This window comes from Hibiscus syriacus, unplaced genomic scaffold (assembly GCF_006381635.1).
Source record: "Hibiscus syriacus cultivar Baekdansim isolate YM2019G1 unplaced genomic scaffold, ASM638163v2 tig00014083_pilon, whole genome shotgun sequence".
Taxonomy (NCBI): Eukaryota; Viridiplantae; Streptophyta; class Magnoliopsida; order Malvales; family Malvaceae; genus Hibiscus; species Hibiscus syriacus.
The window spans coordinates 63,379-85,655 of NW_024062315.1; the positions used below are offsets into that span (position 1 = coordinate 63,379).

Below are 22,277 nucleotides of genomic sequence, written 5' to 3' on the forward strand. Positions count from 1 at the left end.
AGAAATCCATCTGTAAAATCAGTTCCAATGTTAAATGAAAATCTACTGATTTTGAGCTAATAATTTACAAAGATCTTTGCAGTCCATGTATTATGTCGTGTTTTGCTTTTAGTGTTAGTCGTGTATGCTCAATTATTAAATGCATCAAACTTCTAACAAGGTTATCGTTTCTGTTGGATAGTAAGAATAATAAAAAAAGTTATAGTATCAGACACAGCCCACGAATAAATTGACCACAAAAGTATCAGACATTGATACTTGAAAAAGAAAAGGTAAGAATAAAATAGTTTGTACTGGTACAAAGTTTGTAGCGAAGGATGGTTTAAAACCTACGACCAAAATAACATACACCCTTGTGCCAATAAGCCTAAGAGGCAACTAACATGCTGACCTAACCAACAAACTAAAAGAAATTTCAAGACAAACCAAGATGCCAAGACAAGCAGACACAGCTATGTCACCTTCTTGCCTTCATCGTCAACGGGGTCACGTAGGGTTCCAAGCATCCAATCCATCCATATGGTGTAATGGCCATAATTATGGCGATACGTAGTGTGGTGAATGGTGTGGTAGCCAGCACCCATGATAGGCCAGAGGTTTCCGTGGATGCAATCATGAATGTTCGTTGTCCAGATGCCCTCGAGGAATAAGAGTCCAATGTGGGTTCTAAAATGAGTTGGTATAATGAACAGTGCTATGACATGAGGGACTGCCTGCAGTATTCCATCCAGAGGGTGAAAAGCCAAACCTGAACATAGGACATTGAGCAGTGTTTCGTTTAGTATGGTAAAAAAAATCCATAGTGTTACTCAGACTCAAGTATTACAGGTATGTGTCCAGTATGGGCATGGTCAAATTTCAAGGCATTTTATGTATTGGATTATATCCCCATACTGTGTTTAAGACAAATCATTTAAGAAAAAGGAAGAGTTCAAATAGCATAGTTTTCAACCGAAATCGATATATCGAGATAGTACATCTGTTTAGCCAAAGCATATCTTCTATTTTTCAACACACAGAGATCTATTTGGGAAAAAAATAGTTAGTCTGTCAAACTAAATAACTTTTTTTTTTTGATAGAATAAGGCCTCATTAAAACCCCCCTTCTTATCCTACATGTTACAAACATAACATGAAGGACATTGGAAGGAGGGAAAGAGTGCCTCTAACTTTTATTAATAAGAACAATAATACACCTCCACACCTCAACAGCAACAACTTCTTACAAAACAGAACAACCATAATTCTGAAAGCATAGTCAAACTAAATAACTTCAATGGAAAAAAAACTAGCTAGCCATCAATGCAACTAATAAAAAAGGGAAATACCAAGAAAGATGCTCTGAAATTAGGGATCGGAAATGGAGTGAAGGAACACGGCAATTGCCTTATCCAATGTTACTAGGACTCGAGAATGAATACCGGATATATGTATTTGTCTAACACGAATATATCTAATTTTTTACAAGTTTTTTCATGTATTTGAAGGATCCTTAGGCATTATCTACCTCTAGCTTGCTCTTGTATAAATAGATGCTCAAAACCCTCACCTCCATGGAAGTATATTACATACACAACCACTCTGCTACTAATTTATTCATGAATATGACCTTATTCAGAGTGTATATATATGGGAATTATTAACATATATAACTAAAATTATAGATACTAAAGATAGGAAAATATAAATTTTTTATCACACTTCTACTTGTAGAAGTTAAAATCACTTGTAATTAGAAGATTTGTACTGTTACTGCTAATTCAGATAGTATTCAACAAATAGTGCCATTGTTTGGTTCTCAGAGGATGAGATCCCCCCACCAAAAATAAATAAAATACAACTGCCTAAAAAACTGGCTGGTTCTCAGAAACTCAAGCTTACTAGTATAGTCACATATATACACCAAAAGGTCTTAATTTGACATATAAAACAATATAAGATCCAACATGTTGCCAAAGTAGGATTTAAAAAAAAGCACTATTTCAATATGGTCCTAACCTATGGGCGGTGAAAGCAGTTATATAAAAAATTGAAACTAGAATGCATAGATAAGAACTTACCAGCAAATGGTGAAAGGGTATTCTGCTTGTTGTAGATGTGATGAGTTGCATGAAGATACTTGTATAGAGGTTTTATGTCATGCAACTGTCTATGCATCCAGTAAATGCCAAACTCGACAAAAGCAAGATATATAAATAAATATACCACATACATAAGCCAACCGATATCGCTTATTCTGGCATAACATTTTGTCCATCCAATTTCAACCATGTATTCGGAAAGAGTTGGAAGAGCACAGTACCATGGCATGGCCTTCATAGCAACATAAATTTGCAAGAGCATGGCTTTATTTGTAGGTATAGCATCTGCATTACAAGCACTCAAAAAATTAGCAACGGAGCCAGGAATTTCATGTTTGAAAAACTAAAACAAAGAAAAAATACAGTTGACATTTATGAGTAGGTTTAGCATAGTTCAGTACCTAATGGCTTTCAAGATTGTGTTAACTATTGCAGATAAGAAGAGATTATTATTTTGTTGAACAAAAATGAAGCACTGGAGACTGCTTTGCAGATATCTTGCATATGCTAGTTAAAGGTCAGCATTCATCAAAATCTCATAACCATAGTTTACAGGGAAAGATTCAAATTAAGAAAATTATATGTGTGCCTCAACACTATCAGTCAACTTCTTTTAGATTATCACAAACTATGTAATCAGATTCTTCATTTTCTGTAAAATACTTATGTCCAGCTCTTGCGTTCCTCAAAATACATGGAAAATCTTAGAAAACAAATTATGTCGGATATATAACCTTATCCGATAATCCGAAACTAACCCAAGTATGAGCAACATGGATCACAAGTCCCAAGACAATGATCATAATGCATTTTATACATATATTGAATCATTGATTGGATTTCGATTCCTGATTCAAAAGTAAGCGCTACTGTTATAAATTAGGAGACAGAATCCAACACGGATCCTTCTTTGACTAATGATCATCGGCAAAAAGGTTAAAGCAATTAAAAAGAAGGCTAAAACAAGATCAGGAACTGTTCGCAACTCCCAAGTTCTTTTGCTAGACTATATCATATGGAAATTCAAACAATAAAACATGCTACCAAAAAAAAAGTAAATGAAATAGTCCAGCTTCACAATGAACTCCCAGATTCAATATATATATATATATATATAATACACACTAATGTTTAAACAAATCAACATTAAACTAAAGAACCCAGGTTCAAAATCAACAAAAAAAGGGATAAAAAAAGTACCTTTGGGAACATGAACATTGCGTTTCAAGTAGTAAATATAGAAGCACCAAAGGAAACCAGAGATGAAATAAAGCAAATTCCCGGCAATGTAGTTTCGCAGCCAAGTTTGGAAGATATGGGGGAGCGGATCCCAAAGCTTTGTAGGCAAAAGGCTTCCCAACACAAGGATGTTGTACCAAGCGGTCTCATCCACGAATTCCTTCAAATACTCTCCCATTGATATGTCAGCGCAACAATCAGTCACCCAGGCAACAGATTTAAGTCTTGAAAAAAGACGAGTTTGGTTTTTTCTTTATGTTTTAGACATAAATAACAATAAAAATTGATGCTTTCTATGAGATTTCTATGGGCTTTATATTAGGCAATGGAATAATGAGCCTACAAGGCTACGAGGAGACTTTGGTCTTTATACGTAAAATGAAATATAAAATATTATCTTATAAATTATAATCATATTAAAATCTCTAAATTTTAATAAATGAATTTTAATATTATTATCGGTTAAACAAAATTTTAAATTTAGAAAATAAAAGAACTAAATTCCTAAAGTAGAAATATAACCAAAAATATTTTTATTATTTTTCAGTATTTGGTTGGTATAAAATAAATTAATCAATGTAATTTAATTTTTAAGATGATGTAAAATGACTAACATTTTATGGAAACTGTATTACAATATAAATTTTAGTTAATTTTTACAATTTTTCACTGCCAAACAATGTAAAATGGACAACACAATGTTACTCAAACATCGTAAAATGATTTTCAAAAGTTTTTTCTTATTTGTATGGGGTGATTACAGTGTATTGTATGTTCAAAAGATTTTTAACAATTTGAAAATAAACATTCAGACACCTTTATAAATATCGTGCTCAAACCCAAGACTTCTAAAAAATATCATCTATTTAACCACTAAAATCGTGTGATTCGTAAAATTTTCGAAAACTATTTTCTAAAAAATGTATAATTTATTTTTATAAACTTGTTTTTAGTGAAGCAAACATACCTAAAATTTAAATATACTAAAAATACAAGGACTTAAAACATTCTTTTTAACCTACCCTTAAGTCGTTTTATATAACATAACTTGGAAATTTAAACCCATTAAATGGTTTTAGTGATTTTTTTTCTCTTTCGATAACTTAGATTAAAACAACGATATTTGTAAGAGGTAGAGCGAGATCCAAAAATTTAAGATGTTAAAAATTGTAAACTACACCATTAGTCATCAATCTATTATTTATTTTCTATTTTAGTTATTGAATTATTTTTAAAAAAAATTACCGCTAATATTATATTTTTTATTTTAATCATTGATCATTAAAAAAATTAACAAACACGTTAATATGATTTTTTTAAAAAAGAATTTTTTCCATATCATTTTCTCTATCCTCATCATCAATATCTTGCAGGCCATTTTTTAAAGTTCGAATCCCTTCCTCTCTAATTACATAGTTTTTTTTTTCAAATAAAGTTTCTTTTAAAATAAAACAAATTATTGATTGTGAGAATAAATAAAAAATATCTAAGAATAATAATTTAATAAGTCAAGACGAAGACTTGAGAATCAGAATATAAACCAAAAGAAAAAAATGATAAATTAATATGGAGTTTACCTTTAAAAACATCCCTTTTGAAGATCGGTTGTAATATTTTATTATTCGTATATTTTTAATTAATTTGAAGTAAATATAATATAATATTTATTCAAAGATAACTTTGAATCATTTGATATTAAATGTTTACGATCCAGACATTCAGAATGCTCGAACCCTAAACCCCATAAATAATAATAATTCTTTTTATCACCGAAATATCATTCATACCATTTTTAAAATATATTAATGATTCATACTTTTGGATTTTGTTATGAATAAAATCAATCACAAAACAAATTGGAAGGATCGAGACATTATTTTTAATTCTATTTAAATTTGATTATAAAATTTATTATAAAAATATATTTAATATTTCAGTGGATTATTTCAAGTAGACATAGACAAACTATGAATGTTAATATTTAGTTTAAAAAGCGTTAATTCTTTGAAATTAGTGTTTAATATTTTTTTCAGAAATTAATAGTAATTTACTTTTTAATATATATATATATATATTAAAAAATGAAAATATCTCATGCAATTAATATTGATTCCTTTCTTAAACAAAACATTTTTTTAGTGAATGGTTTTTGAGGCAGTCATGTTTTTTTTTATAAAAAAAATTAATGCGGTTCTTGGATTTTTTTAACTATAATTAGGAAACATTCTAAGTTATTCGTATCGATATACATATCTAATCATATTTTAAACATTTCTAAGAGTTATTCGTAAATCTTTATACATCACATAATAAACTAGTATATAAAACGACATTTAAAAATAGTTTGAAATATAACTAGATTTATGTATTGATACAAATAACTTGTGGTGTTTTCTAATAATGTTTAGATGCAAAATTCGTAAGTCTCAACTAATCCAATAAAAATATTTGCATATGTATTGATGATATGAGTGTATGGTAATGAAATAATATTTAGTATGCGTATATATGTAATATAAAAGTATATGATATCTTTAGTGAATATATGTAATATAAGAGTATATGATATCTTTAGTGACAGTTGATATGTATATAAATTTAAAATCATATTGGCTTTGATAATTCAATTATATAAATATAATTAATAACTTTGATTTAATGTCACAATATTATTATCCTTTTTCTAAAAGACATATATAAACAAGGTTTTGTGCCGATGGTGTTGCGTAAGTCTGAAAAATATGTAATGCCGTAGCTTGTGAACCTCAATTGTTTATAGTTTGTAGCAAGTTTAATATTCCTTGACGTTAATCTATATTTTATCCTCATAATTTGGTCTCGGCTAAGTTGTTGCCAATCTTGATTTTAAATGTCTAATCTGTACTTAAACTTAAGGGTAAAATATGCAAATGATCCTCGGATTATATGATATATTTTATTGACTCCTTCAACTATTGAAAGTTCCAAATTGATCCCTTGACTATAGCGAGTTACTTTGTTTAGTTCCTCGACCATTAAAAATTACAAAATGATCACCTAACTATTCATTATGTTCCAAACTCGTCTTTTTCTGTTAAAAAATTGACGACAGTCTGAGCTAGACGTTAACTTGCTGATTGAGATATGATAAAATCATATCTCATTATCTCAAACAATTATCATATCTCAATCAGCATGTTAACGTTAAGCTCAGACGACCATTAATTTTTTAAAGAAAAATGACAAGTTTGGAATATAATGAATAATTAAGTAACTGTTTTGTATCTTGTAATAGTCGAATGACTCAACAAATCAACTCTCTATAACCGTAGAACCATTTTATAATTTTTAATAGTCGAAGACTCAATAAAACAATATAACGAGGAAATTGAGTTGAAAACATAAGATGGTATATGTTAGATGACTTCATTAATTTACAAACTAATGTTCTTCCACCAGAGTTTATAGTGCATCTTCTGAATTATTTCCTATTACCTGAGCTACCCTTTAGTGTATAAATATCAATTCAGTTTTGCTGATGGAATTTGAACCTTTTCTACGGTAGAAATTTCCTAAACTCCCAACAACAAAACTCATGTTCATCTGCCTCTTCCTTCATTTGCAGAAAACTCACGATTACATCGATCTTATCTGTACCTGTAAGAAAAAAGAAAGAAAGAAAGAAAGGGAAATTAGGTTCCATTTGTGTTCTCTTTTCAATACGGATATGATCAGGGTGGGACAAAAAAGATTTTATGTTAAAAGATAAATTTATAAAATTTTAAGGAAAATATAGATTATAAATAAAATGTAAAATAAAATATTTAAAATATATAATAATATAGAATTTTTAGGAGAGACTTTCACCGACCGTCCCTCGGTCTATCCTTAATATGATGTAATATCCACCAGTTTAGGGGTTAGTGATGGTAGAGAAGCTAACCCATTTATCCGTAGCATGATCAGGAGAAAGTGGAGGAGGAATGCTATTCAACACTCCAACATCATCCGATCTACTATCCAACACTTCACCTTCTGATCTCCCATCCTTAATCTCTTTCAATGTCTCCAGCACTTCTTCCATTGAAGGTCTCATCTCTCTCTCCTGTTGCAAACACTGGAATGCCAGTTCCGTGAACGCCGTTACCGTGTTTTTCACCGTGCAATTGTTCTCGAATCCGAGAGATGGATCAACCAGTTCATGCAATGCCTGATTCTGGATTCTGTTGATTGCCATACCAGCCAAATTTATGTCATGTCGATGCCTGCTGATGTCCACTGCTTGTTTCGCCGAAACTAGCTCGATCAGGACAACTCCGAAGCTATAAACGTCGCTCTTCTCAGTAAGCTGGTAGCATCGGTGATACTCCGGGTCGACGTAACCCGGGGTGCCTTGCGGAGCAGTCGAGATGTGCGTAACATCATTAGGAAACAATCGTGACAATCCGAAATCAGCCACTTTTACATGGAAATTATTGTCCAAGAGAATGTTATTCGATTTAACATCGCGGTGTATGATCTCCGATGCGTGGAGGTAAGCCAATGCCTTTGCCGTTTGGACGGCAATGCTTAAACGAACATGCCAAGTAAGCGAACTGGAGTTCGATCTCTTTCCGTGCAAATGATCAGCCAAGGTTCCATTCGGAATGTACTCATAAACAAGGAGAAGCTCTCGACTACGTCTCGAGGTACATCCATAGAGTGTCACGAGATTCGGATGACGAATGCGAGTGAGGATTTCGATTTCGTTCATGTACCGATCTACACGCTTGAAATTGTTACTGTATAAGCGCTTAACTGCTACTATACGTCCATCCCTGAGTACACCTAATCAAGCAAATCAAATATAAAATGGTGTTTTAAGGTTAAATGAAATAAAAGACGTCACCGATTCGAATACATATAAATAAAATCGGGTTAAGATCGAGACGAGTAAAAAATTCAATCTCGAAGAAAATTAAGATTCTTACCATGATAAACAGTGCCAAAGCCACCTTCTCCAAGTTGCTTAGAAGAACTGAAATTATTAGAGGCTTCCTGAAGTTCTTCATAGCTAAAAACATGGGCACCAAAGTAAGTGCTTCCTCTTTCAATGTCACATTTTGAAGTGGAATATGAAGAATTGGTTTGAGATGTGGAAGTTGATGGAGCTGTTAGAATGTCTCTGCTCGTAACCCGGGCTACGATTTTCTTTTTCCGTCGTCGTCGGAAATGTACAATTCCGATTCCGATAAGTATACAGGCAATAGCTGCACCGGCTATTACTAGTCCAAGCTTTACACGGTAGTTATTGCCTCCTGCAATAGTAAAAATTGTTAGCTAAAATTCACTAGAACTAGTTCTGTCATCTGTGCAAAAGCAAAAATAAAAACAGCAAATCGATCCGAATTTGCATTCAATTATTATTGGAAACGCGTGGCACAAATATCGGCACTGTAATCGGTTCTAGCAACACCAAGAGTTTACGAAGAGTTGTTTGTTTCAAGAACTTTGTATGGTGCAGACTTGATGGTGACTTCTGGCACATTTTCATTGCAGTTGAGCCGGAATCCAGGGTATCCGCAACTTTCAGGCCGATCCCATTCCCAGAAAGGATAACGGATATCTGAAATGTTTCCACAGCTGGATCGGACACTGTAGCTCAAGAAACTCTTGGCAAACACATATTTCATACAGAAATTCAAGAACAAGCTTATTCATTTTAAACAGATCAAGCGTTGCACGAATTTGCAATGGAGTATACTAACCAAAATCTATGACACGTGATACCAGATCAATGTTAGTAATCATAATACATGCTTACTTGCTAATCAGACCACAACCATGTCTGTCTATTTGTCCTACCAGGGATGTACATAATAAAAATGTAATTATATAATAAATATAATGTTTATTTAAAAGAATTAATATCTATTTTTTTTTCATTTAGATGTTTGGCTTTTTTAATTAAAGTAAATGCATAATATTTGTAACACCCCAATTTAGGGGTTAAAATTAAGAAATTATAAAGTGGCGGATTTAATTGATATTTTGAAAGAAACATTGGGGATTAAATTGTAAAGGATTAAATTGTAAAGTTTTAAAGTTGGCAGACCGTTTTATAAAGTGCAGGAAATTCAGTGGCTAAACCCATGATTTAACCATTTCTTATATATGATGAATTATAAGCTCCTCCCCGTGCGCAGGTTTCATATTTTCTAGATTTCCCTTCTCCAACAATCCAACTTCCAACTCCGATCTACTCGCCGTCCGACCTCCAAACGACGAGCCGAAACCACCATCGTGTTCGTTGTCAATCGAGGAACAAAACCCCTCAAACCTTTCGTCGTGAATCATCGCCGTTCGTCGTGAATTTCAGTCGGAAGTATCGTCGGTAATAACTCGGGTTTTAGTTGGTTTTTCATAGATTCACGACGATCGGGCCATCTGTTTACGACACCTCCCGCACCATCGTGTTCGTTGCATCGTTCCGAGTTTGCCGGTGTCATCCTTGGTCTCCGTCGACGGCGGCGCGTGAGGAGGTGAAGCGGTCAAAGTTTCCGATTTGTTGAAATCGAGCTCTCCGCCGTTCAAAATTGTGAACCGAGCTTTGTAAGTATCTCGAAATCGCTCAAAATAATTTTTAGAAATTTTTCCGGGATTTTAGCACTGTTCACGCGCCGCCACTTCGCGTGGGGAAGCCGTTTGACCGGTTTTGGTGCATAGTTGACCGGTTTGACGGGTCACGACCCGACCCGTTTACCCGACCCGACCCGACCCGTTTACCCGACCCGTTTACCCGACCCGACCAGTTGACTCGACCCGTTGACCGTCGTTGACCACTATTGACCAAAACTTTGACTGGCTTTGACCGGGCATTAAACGACCTTTGACTTCGACCGAGTATACCTATCCTGACATTTTTCGACGTTCCAAATCCGATTCCGCTGTTCGTTTTTCGAAATTAGAACCCGAAGGCCTCGATATATCCGGTCAAACCCGTTGACTTTGATTTTGACTGAAATTTCCAAATTTCCGAAAAGTTACATTTTATGCTTTCAACGTCCTGAATCCGAATCCGAAGTCCGTTTCGCCAAATTCGAACCCGGTAAGCCGTCTTTCACTGATTTATCACCCGATTTGATCCGTTTATCGCAATTAAGCTCCGTTTTTTTATATAATTTATGTTGATATGTATCTGAGGAATTATTTGAAGTTGAATTGAAGATCAAAGGCATTCGAATGGAATTTTTATGGTCGATCGGTATTGCACGGAAATCGAGGTAATACTTTACTACCTCTTTATGCTTTATGGAACATGTTGATATTGGTAAATGCATGAATAAGATAATGTTGGTCACTTTTGTGGAGTTGAATAATTTATTCACTCGATATGAATGTGGTAGAAATTCTGTAACTGAATACGGATCGAATGACTAAGATAAGAGATGGATAATTGTTAGAATTAAATTACAAGTTTGTGATTGGTGATAAAGAAATCAGCTCTGGAATTGTAACTTATATTTTATATCATCAAGGGTTAAATGTTAAAGATACTTGGATGAAAAATTATGAGAATACTCTGATATGGTAAAATTACGAAATTACCCTTATGTTGGAAAATGATAAGAATTGCCCCTGGAAGTTGGTTAATAACTCTGAAAAGACATATTGATCCGATATAACTACTGACGTGCATAAGAAATGTTAGTTTTATTTGGAAATTATGGATAACCGGTTTTAATCCTAAGAGAGTTTGTGAAGGAATCATTTCAAAATCAAAAAATGTTCGGGAAAACAATTGATCATAGGATCTCTAAATTATAATTATTTTCGTTAAGTGCTAATATTGAAATTATTTGGTTAAGAAATTACGAAAATGCCCTTGAGAGATAAAATAGTCTGAATTGACCCTGAATGAGAGAGTACTTTGAGGATTTGTACTTAACTCGATTAAGTACGAATTTAATTGTTAAGATCATGTCTTTGTACAGAAAAATTTATAATATTTCGTTTGTAAAATCTGAGAAGACACTTGACCCGAAAATATTCGAATAAGGAGTAAATACTTGAAGAGTAATTTATTGGAGGTATTCTGCTGACAGAATTGTTCGAAAGGACTGAAGTAAATGATAAGATTGAATTAAATAATAAGACCGGATGAAAGGAAATGATTGAAATATTCTAGAATTATAAAATGACCAAATTACCCCTGGAATGGAAATAACTCAAGAATGTCACCAAGCTCAGGAATGAATGGATATACTCAAGCTTTGAAATGAATAGAAAAAAATGTTAAGCACCAAAATGACCAAAATGCCCTTATGACCTAGAATAAGTAAATGTCTTGGATTAATTAAGAAATCCAAATAAACATGGATTTGTGCTACCAGTAAAGTTGTGAAACGCAACTTAAGTGATTAACCAATGTTAGTACTATATCATTACGTGAATGATATAAGTATCACTTGAATGTTTGTTCATCTGCTCAAATTTGGATCGATGATAATTCTGGAAGTACTTGGCGCAGCTCAACTCTAGAGCGCATACAGTACTAATAAGTGGGTAGTCGTTAGTCAATCAACCACGAATACCAGAATGACTTTATTATATGAATAAATTGAAATGAAATGTAGTACAACGTGTATTTGAAATTCAGAAACGTCTGAATTATTCTGGAAAACTTTAAAGTAATCGGGATAGACTTGCTTACCAACGAACTAAGTAACATCAATGATTAAGGATTAAATAGGTGATTTGATGAGTTTGGAAACACTGTTGAACTTACATGATGAATTGTCATTATGGGTTATGAGCCATTGATCAAGTACGTCAGTATTTCCTGATATTGTTGAAACGTGGAAATGAAATAAAGACCGTTGGAAGATTTATTCAGTGATGATTATGGGGATGATCTATGGATCTGCACTATGGTATTAAAGAGTGAATACACTGGAAGGATAATGAATTGACTTGTTGACATGCATCAGTTTGAGAGTTGTGTAACTCGAGTTGTTTGATAATATGATCGATAGTCGTAGATTGTAAATGACTTGAATCTTCGATTCTATATTTCATCTAAAATCACTTCGGTCATGTTTGAAAAAAAAAACAAGTAACGCAGATGGAAAAGATTCTGAATATCTCATTTGGTTCAATTGGGCTGAAATCCTATGAATTTTAAAGTATATTCCTGAATACCCCTGATTGTTTGGGTAATGGAATCACTCGCAGTAAATCTGAATTTAGAATTATTATGTATAAAGGTTCCTGAACGTTTTCCTAAAGCACACGAAAATATAGTGGGATTCTAATGTATCAACATTAAATGTCTGGCTAGATCGGTTAGTAATCGATTCTCCTCAATAGGACCTTGTTCCAGGAATTCGATCAAATTTCATAAGTTTCATGTTATCCAAAATGATAACTACAATGGCCTCTGGAAATACTGGGATTCTCTAGTGTGTTCCCTATTTATTACTGAACTGTTTTATTGGTTTTAATATGTGGTACACCGAATTCATTGGTTATTGTTTTATTGATGCACCAATTTAATGTGACAATTTATGGAATATGGCTGCTATCTAATTTTTGTTTTGAAATGGTATATGATTACCATGTTTTTGGATTTATGGAATTTGTGTCACGGTGCAATTGAATTTTGGAATTGAATTACGATGGAATAGCTCTGATCAAGCTAACTGGGCCTAATGTGACTCTTGAGGGCCCCAAGATGTTTCATTAGGTCGGCTTTCCTTTGCTGTGTGCTTAGGGTAAGCTATATGGACTTATTGACTTGGGCTTAAGGATACAAGCTTCATAGCCTATCCTTAAGTCGGCTTTCTTTTTGCTATGTGCATAAAGTAAGCTATATGGAAAATAATTTTTGGGAACTATTGATGGTGTACCAGAAAAGGGTTTAAACTATGATTTTCAAAAGTTAAACTCTTTTACGAAATTGTGAGATTTACTGGACTATGATTTGTACCTATTATGATTTTATTATACTGTTGGAACACACTAGACATCCTATTCGATCTCCTGAAAATGTCATACTTTGAAAGGTTTCTTATGAACTGAGATTCATGGCTTCTACTCGATGAACTTCTAAGGGAACCCCAAATTATTCTGCAAGCTGGTATACATATGATTCAATAAGGAAATTATATGGCTTTCCATTTATCTACATGTCATGTAGCATCATCTGGTAGTTCTGTATTACTGAGCTTTCCAAAGCTCACTCTATTACTCACCTTTTCAGGTTAAAACAATTGTACCAGTGCATTTATCGACTTCAGTAAGGGAGTTCTTCCGGCGTGGTTGCAGAGTATGGTACTTGTGATTAGGGGGCATGTAATTGTATTTTGATTTATATACGAGTTTGTAAATCTGTTTTATTTTTAAATAGTGATAAATGATTTTATAAGTTTACATGTTCTGATAAAAAGTTTTAAAATTTCCGCTATTTTTACGGTGGGTCGCTCCGGTGGCCCTAATGTGACTTCCCGAATCGGATCGGGCTACCCGCATCGGTTTGGGGTGTTACATTTAGTGGTATCAGAGCTATGGTTTAAGTCAAAATTTTTCAAGATAGACCGGCCGGTCGAATGTCAAAATATGTCTAATCAGTACATGTCCCTAGACTGCAATCATACCTCTCTGAGCCGGAACTCCAGGGTTGGGTCCTTATCTGTAACGAATAAACCGAAGTTTCTATCCGTTAAGGCTATACTTGTACAAAAAGGAATACCAGTAACATCTGTCTTAACGCAGTAAAGTACCTTAGCCATGTGAGAGTTACTCATCTGAGAAATTCTGACTCGACTCCAGAAATAAAATTGAGATATGTTGCTGCTCTACGAGCCTATTCACGTAACCAAGGCTGAATTGATTTCACAAGGATAAAGTTGTTTTGATTACTTACTTGGACTGAGGGAGAATTCTGAAGAGATTGATTACTCGAGAAAATTTTCGTTCAGATTCTTTTATTGAAATGAGGAAGAGTTCTGATAAGAATGTATACTCAACTGGTTAAGGATTAGTGGAGAATCCGTATTTCTATAAAAAGCTACTCGAAGATATGGAAGAGTTGATGAAAGTTTCATTTCTACAATCATGTGATATGAATGAATTTCGAGGACGAAATTCTTTTAAGGAGGGGAGAATTGTAACACCCCAATTTAGGGGTTAAAATTAAGAAATTATAAAGTGGCGGATTTAATTGATATTTTGAAAGAAACATTGGGGATTAAATTGTAAAGGATTAAATTGTAAAGTTTTAAAGTTGGCAGACCGTTTTATAAAGTGCAGGAAATTCAGTGGCTAAACCCATGATTTAACCATTTCTTATATATGATGAATTATAAGCTCCTCCCCGTGCGCAGGTTTCATATTTTCTAGATTTCCCTTCTCCAACAACCCAACTTCCAACTCCGATCTACTCGCCGTCCGACCTCCAAATGACGAGCCGAAACCACCATCGTGTTCGTTGTCAATCGAGGAACAAAACCCCTCAAACCTTTCGTCGTGAATCATCGCCGTTCGTCGTGAATTTCAGTCGGAAGTATCGTCGGTAATAACTCGGTTTTAGTTGGTTTTTCATAGATTCACGACGATCGGGTCATCTGTTTACGACACCTCCCGCACCATCGTGTTCGTTGCATCGTTCCGAGTTTGCCGGTGTCATCATTGGTCTCCGTCGACGGCGGCGCGTGAGGAGGTGAAGCGGTCAAAGTTTCCGATTTGTTGAAATCGAGCTCTCCGCCGTTCAAAATTGTGAACCGAGCTTTGTAAGTATCTCGAAATCGCTCAAAATAATTTTTAGAAATTTTTCCGGGATTTTAGCACTGTTCACGCGCCCCCACGCGCCGCCACTGCGCGTGGGGAAGAAAAAAATGACCGGTTTGACCGGTTTTGGTGCATAGTTGACCGGTTTGACGGGTCACAACCCGACCCGTTTACCCGACCCGACCCGACCCGTTTACCCGACCCGTTTATCCGACCCGACCAGTTGACTCGACCCGTTGACCCGTTGACCGTTGACCGTCGTTGACCACTATTGACCAAAACTTTGACTGGCTTTGACCGGGCATTAAACGACCTTTGACTTCGACCGAGTATACCTATCCTGACATTTTTCGACGTTCCAAATCCGATTCCGCTGTTCGTTTTTCGAAATTAGAACCCGAAGGCCTCGATATATCCGGTCAAACCCGTTGACTTTGATTTTGACTGAAATTTCCAAATTTCCGAAAAGTTACATTTTATGCTTTCAACGTCCTGAATCCGAATCCGAAGTCCGTTTCGCCAAATTCGAACCCGGTAAGCCGTCTTTCACTGATTTATCACCCGATTTGATCCGTTTATCGCAATTAAGCTCCGTTTTTTTATATAATTTATGTTGATATGTATCTGAGGAATTATTTGAAGTTGAATTGAAGATCAAAGGCATTCGAATGGAATTTTTATGGTCGATCGGTATTGCACGGAAATCGAGGTAATACTTTACTACCTCTTTATGCTTTATGGAACATGTTGATATTGGTAAATGCATGAATAAGATAATGTTGGTCACTTTTGTGGAGTTGAATAATTTATTCACTCGATATGAATGTGGTAGAAATTCTGTAACTGAATACGGATCGAATGACTAAGATAAGAGATGGATAATTGTTAGAATTAAATTACAAGTTTGTGATTGGTGATAAAGAAATCAGCTCTGGAATTATAACTTATATTTTATATCATCAAGGGTTAAATGTTAAAGATACTTGGATGAAAAATTATGAGAATACTCTGATATGGTAAAATTACGAAATTACCCTTATGTTGGAAAATGATAAGAATTGCCCCTGGAAGTTGGTTAATAACTCTGAAAAGACATATTGATCCGATATAACTACTGACGTGCATAAGAAATGTTAGTTTTATTTGGAAATTATGGATAACCGGTTTTAATCCTACGAGAGTTTGTGAAGGAATCATTTCAAAATCAAAGAATGTTCGGGAAAGCAATTGATCATAGGATCTCTAAATTATAATTATTTTTCGTTAAGTGCTAATATTGAAATTATTTGGTTAAGAAATTACGAAAATGCCCTTGAGAGATAAAATAGTCTGAATTGACCCTGAATGAGAGAGTACTTTGAGGATTTGTACTTAACTCGATTAAGTACGAATTTAATTGTTAAGATCATGTCTTTGTACAGAAAAATTTATAATATTTCGTTTGTAAAATCTGAGAAGACACTTGACCCGAAAATATTCGAATAAGGAGTAAATACTTGAAGAGTAATTTATTGGAGGTATTCTGCTGACAGAATTGTTCGAAAGGACTGAAGTAAATGATAAGATTGAATTAAATAATAAGATCGGATGAAAGGAAATGATTGAAATATTCTAGAATTATAAAATGACCAAATTACCCCTGGAATGGAAATAACTCAAGAATGTCACCAAGCTTAGGAATGAATGGATATACTCAAGCTTTGAAATGAATAGAAAAAAATGTTAAGCACCAAAATGACCAAAATGCCCTTATGACCTAGAATAAGTAAATGTCTTGGATTAATTAAGAAATCCAAATAAACATGGATGTTGTGCTACCAGTAAAAGTTGTGAAACGCAACTTAAGTGATTAACCAATGTTAGTACTATATCATTACGTGAATGATATAAGTATCACTTGAATGTTTGTTCATCTGCTCAAATTTGGATCGATGATAATTCTGGAAGTACTTGGCGCAGCTCAACTCTAGAGCGCATACAGTACTAATAAGTGGGTAGTCGTTAGTCAAATCAACCACGAATACCAGAATGACTTTATTATATGAATAAATTGAAATGAAATGTAGTACAACGTGTATTTGAAATTCAGAAACGTCTGAATTATTCTGGAAAACTTTAAAGTAATCGGGATAGACTTGCTTACCAAACGAACTAAGTAACATCAATGAGTAAGGATTAAATAGGTGATTTGATGAGTTTGGAAACACTGTTGAACTTACATGATGAATTGTCATTATGGGTTATGAGCCATTGATCAAGTACGTCAGTATTTCCTGATATTGTTGAAACGTGGAAATGAAATAAAGACCGTTGGAAGATTTATTCAGTGATGATTATGGGGATGATCTATGGATCTGCACTATGGTATTAAAGAGTGAATACACTGGAAGGATAATGAATTGACTTGTTGACATGCATCAGTTTGAGAGTTGTGTAACTCGAGTTGTTTGATAATATGATCGATAGTCGTAGATTGTAAATGACTTGAATCTTCGATTCTATATTTCATCTAAAATCACTTCGGTCATGTTTGAAAAAAAAACAAGTAACGCAGATGGAAAAGATTCTGAATATCTCATTTGGTTCAATTGGGCTGAAATCCTATGAATTTTAAAGTATATTCCTGAATACCCCTGATTGTTTGGGTAATGGAATCACTCGCAGTAAATCTGAATTTAGAATTATTATGTATAAAGGTTCCTGAACGTTTTCCTAAAGCACACGAAAATATAGTGGGATTCTAATGTATCAACATTAAATGTCTGGCTAGATCGGTTAGTAATCGATTCTCCTCAATAGGACCTTGTTCCAGGAATTCGATCAAATTTCATAAGTTTCATGTTATCCAAAATGATAACTACAATGGCCTCTGGAAATACTGGGATTCTCTAGTGTGTTCCCTATTTATTACTGAACTGTTTTATTGGTTTTAATATGTGGTACACCGAATTCATTGGTTATTGTTTTATTGATGCACCAATTTAATGTGACAATTTATGGAATATGGCTGCTATCTAATTTTTGTTTTGAAATGGTATATGATTACCATGTTTTTGGATTTATGGAATTTGTGTCACGGTGCAATTGAATTTTGGAATTGAATTACGATGGAATAGCTCTGATCAAGCTAATTGGGCCTAATGTGACTCTTGAGGGCCCCAAGATGTTTCATTAGGTCGGCTTTCCTTTGCTGTGTGCTTAGGGTAAGCTATATGGACTTATTGACTTGGGCTTAAGGATACAAGCTTCATAGCCTATCCTTAAGTCGGCTTTCTTTTTGCTATGTGCATAAAGTAAGCTATATGGAAAATAATTTTTGGGAACTATTGATGGTGTACCAGAAAAGGGTTTAAACTATGATTTTCAAAAGTTAAACTCTTTTACGAAATTGTGAGATTTACTGGACTATGATTTGTACCTATTATGATTTTATTATACTGTTGGAACACACTAGACATCCTATTCGATCTCCTGAAAATGTCATACTTTGAAAGGTTTCTTATGAACTGAGATTCATGGCTTCTACTCGATGAACTTCTAAGGGAACCCCAAATTATTCTGCAAGCTGGTATACATATGATTCAATAAGGAAATTATATGGCTTTCCATTTATCTACATGTCATGTAGCATCATCTGGTAGTTCTGTATTACTGAGCTTTCCAAAGCTCACTCTATTACTCACCTTTTCAGGTTAAAACAATTGTACCAGTGCATTTATCGACTTCAGTAAGGGAGTTCTTCCGGCGTGGTTGCAGAGTATGGTACTTGTGATTAGGGGGCATGTAATTGTATTTTGATTTATATACGAGTTTGTAAATCTGTTTTATTTTTAAATAGTGATAAATGATTTTATAAGTTTACATGTTCTGATAAAAAGTTTTAAAATTTCCGCTATTTTTACGGTGGGTCGCTCCGGTGGCCCTAATGTGACTTCCCGAATCGGATCGGGCTACCCGCATCGGTTTGGGGTGTTACAATATTTTATTTCGTTCTCAGTTTTAAGTTTCATGGGTGTGTTCATTAACAAAAAAAATTCAATAAAAATTTGATAAAAAAACTTTAATAATCTACAATAAAAATATAATATGTTATTTATTTTATAAATTTAAACACTTAATTTATGTTACTGAAAATATGAAAATAAAAATGAAATAAATTATTCATTATTTATTTTAATAAAAAAAAGCTTTACATAAATAAAAAAATATATAATTTCATTTTGTTTTTCAAATAAACCTAAGTGCAAATCTCTTAATCAGCGGTGGAATTTGAAAAGAGTCCAATTTACCAATGGATGAAATGACTGTTTTAAGTTGGTTCAAATCAATTTTTAATTGACATTTTTTTATTAATTAAGAATAAAATTAATTATATATATATATATAACTACACTACTTAATAAATTAACTAAAAAATTAAACATACAAGAACTGTTAAATGGCTTCAACAATAAGAACTATTTAAATGGTTTGGCTTTAACAGGAAAAAAATTATTCATTGAAAAGCCTTATATTTAAGTAACTATATTACGTTATGAATTAATTAAAAAATTTAAATCAATGTTACTTTATAATTATTCTATATTATTTAAAAAATATTAAAAATACAACAAAGATGCGTACCATGGCCATGGCATTCGTTGGGATACTCCGGCGAATTCGGAAATCTGCAGTAGCAGATTGTTTGATTGTTCAACCAGTCAAAACCGCAGGCTCCGCCGGAAGCGTTGCAGTTGCGGCAAGCTTCGGTATCCTCCTTCCATTTCACCTGAAACCCCTTTTTCAATGCTTCTGACAGCAAGTGATAGTCGTTCTGAAACTGAAAACTTCCCCCGGAAGGGCGGGAAATTGGAAAACTAACACGAGCTGAACATCCACCTGGATCGACACCATCTGTAGTTACGGAAACATTGCTGTAATCTGAATGAGTGCAATTGAAGATCCCAAGGTTCGACGGGACAAAGGATGGGCAGTCATAAAACAGAGTAACATTGGTATATCCAGGAACAGGATAAAACAGCTTAGAATCTATGATGAAATCTCGGATTGGGGTTTGAAGTCTACAAAAGCTATGTTCGAACAAGTCCTCCCTCACAATGGTTAGAGTTTGGTGTTCATGGCTGATGTTCAGCACCTGATATTCTACACCAGCGATTTCAATGGTGGTGGTATCATCGTCACAGAGAAGCTTCAAAGCAGGATGTCCGCACAGTGGTTGTCGATTACCTCCGAAGAAAGGATATCCGATGGAGATGTTCCCACATTCGAACACTGCATCATGGCAGTTAGTGTAAATTTCAGGATTGCTGTGTGAAACAGGAAACCCAGACACGAGAAACAATAGGGAAAACATAAGAGTAGGCAGAGACGATGAGAAAGAAAGATAAGTCATTTTGTTTGCCAGAGCAGAGATGGAAGAAAGGTATGACTGCCTCTGCTTTGCTAAGCTCAGCTCTTATGAAATTTGAAGGAAAGTGAAAGTGATAAAAGAAGAAAGAGAATTTGGAATAGAGAGCAGTTGACTTGTAAAGACTTTGAGCCTCCATCATTTTTATGGTATATTTTTTTCCAAAGTCTCGGCCGTGTCGTGTGGAGTGAATCACAGTTGATATTAGAAGTAAATGCAGACTTTCAATACGGAAAGTGTTGGGAGTGTAGTGAGAAAAACAAAACACAAAGGAGACTAAAGATGGACTTGGAGACACTAAACGCGCAATGAGCCATATGAAGTTGCACAGAAATTTCTCGAGGCTGAAAAAACGAGGTGGGATGCAGCAGGAGTCAACACGGTTGGTGTAATCGGATCATATCCACTTCAAATGGGCAAAAACCTCAAGAAATTTGGCTTGGAAAACAGTTTTGCATATCAATGGGGGTTAATTATGTTATCATTAATAATTGGATAAATGATAAATTTTTATCACTCTACTATCACTCTTATTTTGATCACTAAAGTTTAAATTTTTTAATTTATTCACTGAAATTTTAATTTGTTCCTATTTTCATCTCTCGTGCGTTAAATTATAAATGAAATGGTGACATGATAGCCAAGTGTACCGATGCAGATTGTTTTTTATTCGTATGGAATTCATTTGTCATTCATATCATTTTCCCTTTTTTATTTATTTTATTATCTTTCTCCAAAGATGAAAGTTTTACAATTTCATGTCATTCTCCTGCATCTTCTGCAATCACTCAAGATATCGACAAACTCGTTTCATTGTCTTCTATCACTCCACCAGTTTAGATTTTAAACAAATCACTTTAAACACATAAAACTCGATCCTAAACTAAAAACTCATAAAACCCTAAACACCACGATCTACAATATTCAACATTCGATCAACATATAATCAATATATACAACCCGCTTCCGGTGGCGAAATTTGATAATAGTCTTGGAGGCCAACTTAACATTTTAAAAAGTTTAAAGGTTTAAATTAAGATTTTTTAATTTTTTGAAGGGTTTAGTTTATATTTTTCCAAAAAAAAATAAGATCTAACTACAATTTTTGAAATTTTGAGAGACTTAAAGAGAATTTTTTTAAATTATAGGAGGGGTCTAATTAAGAAGATTAAAATTTAATTTGAATTTCTAAAAATTTGGGGGGTCAAATTGAAATTAAAAAAAATTAAGGGCCTAAGCTAAAAAAAATAAATTTTGGGTGGCATTGCCCCCTATAGTCTAGCTTATGTTATGCCCACTTCCTCCTTCACTTCCCCACCATTAAGATTTGGAAGTAGATGTTTCATTATCGTGAAATCAAAGGAAATTCAAAACTATGAATTTTTTCACACACAAAATTGAAGAAAATTTTGGGGTAATTTCATAATTTTTAAAAGAAAATTGTTTAGTCGTATTACCGTTAAGTATTTAACGACAGAGTGACCAAAATAAGAGCAAATTGAAAGGTCAATGAGTAAATTAAAAAAAAACTTTAGTGACCTAAATAAAATTGAGAAAAAAGTTGAGAGATGAAATTTGTAACTTACCCTTAATATTTTCCTCAAGATGGACAGCATAGATAACCCTGCCCATTTCTCCTTTATTTTACAATTAAAACAATTAAATTTAAATGATAAAAACTATAATTAGATAGTAATTGCTGTTGACCCAACCTGAATTTGAAATAAAGAAAATTATTTAAAACTCAATCCACAGAGAGTAGGCAGAGCTTTCCTTGGGGGAAAACTTCAATATATACAGGAATC

At 33.8% G+C, this 22,277-nt stretch overlaps 2 protein-coding genes across 2 annotated transcripts; both read right to left on the reverse strand.

Moving 5' to 3' along the window:
• Nucleotides 1-297: 297 nt before the first annotated feature.
• Nucleotides 298-3,558, reverse strand: LOC120206895 (delta(7)-sterol-C5(6)-desaturase-like; the record flags this gene model as incomplete). Its single annotated transcript, XM_039206458.1, has 3 exons — nt 298-748; nt 2,061-2,366; nt 3,282-3,558. Coding segments are annotated over 3 exons (879 nt in total), but the record flags the coding sequence as incomplete, so codon positions are not given.
• A 3,150-nt stretch (nt 3,559-6,708) lies between these two features.
• LOC120206905 (LEAF RUST 10 DISEASE-RESISTANCE LOCUS RECEPTOR-LIKE PROTEIN KINASE-like 1.4) lies at nt 6,709-20,472 on the reverse strand. The gene is made up of 4 exons (XM_039206469.1): nt 19,689-20,472; nt 8,270-8,596; nt 7,243-8,126; nt 6,709-6,956 (listed from the first exon to the last, which is right to left on the reverse strand). The coding sequence occupies exons 1-4, from the start codon at nt 20,455-20,457 to the stop codon at nt 6,936-6,938; spliced, it is 2,001 nt and encodes a 666-aa protein (XP_039062400.1). The 5' UTR covers nt 20,458-20,472; the 3' UTR covers nt 6,709-6,935.
• Between the last annotated feature and the right edge of the window lie 1,805 nt (nt 20,473-22,277).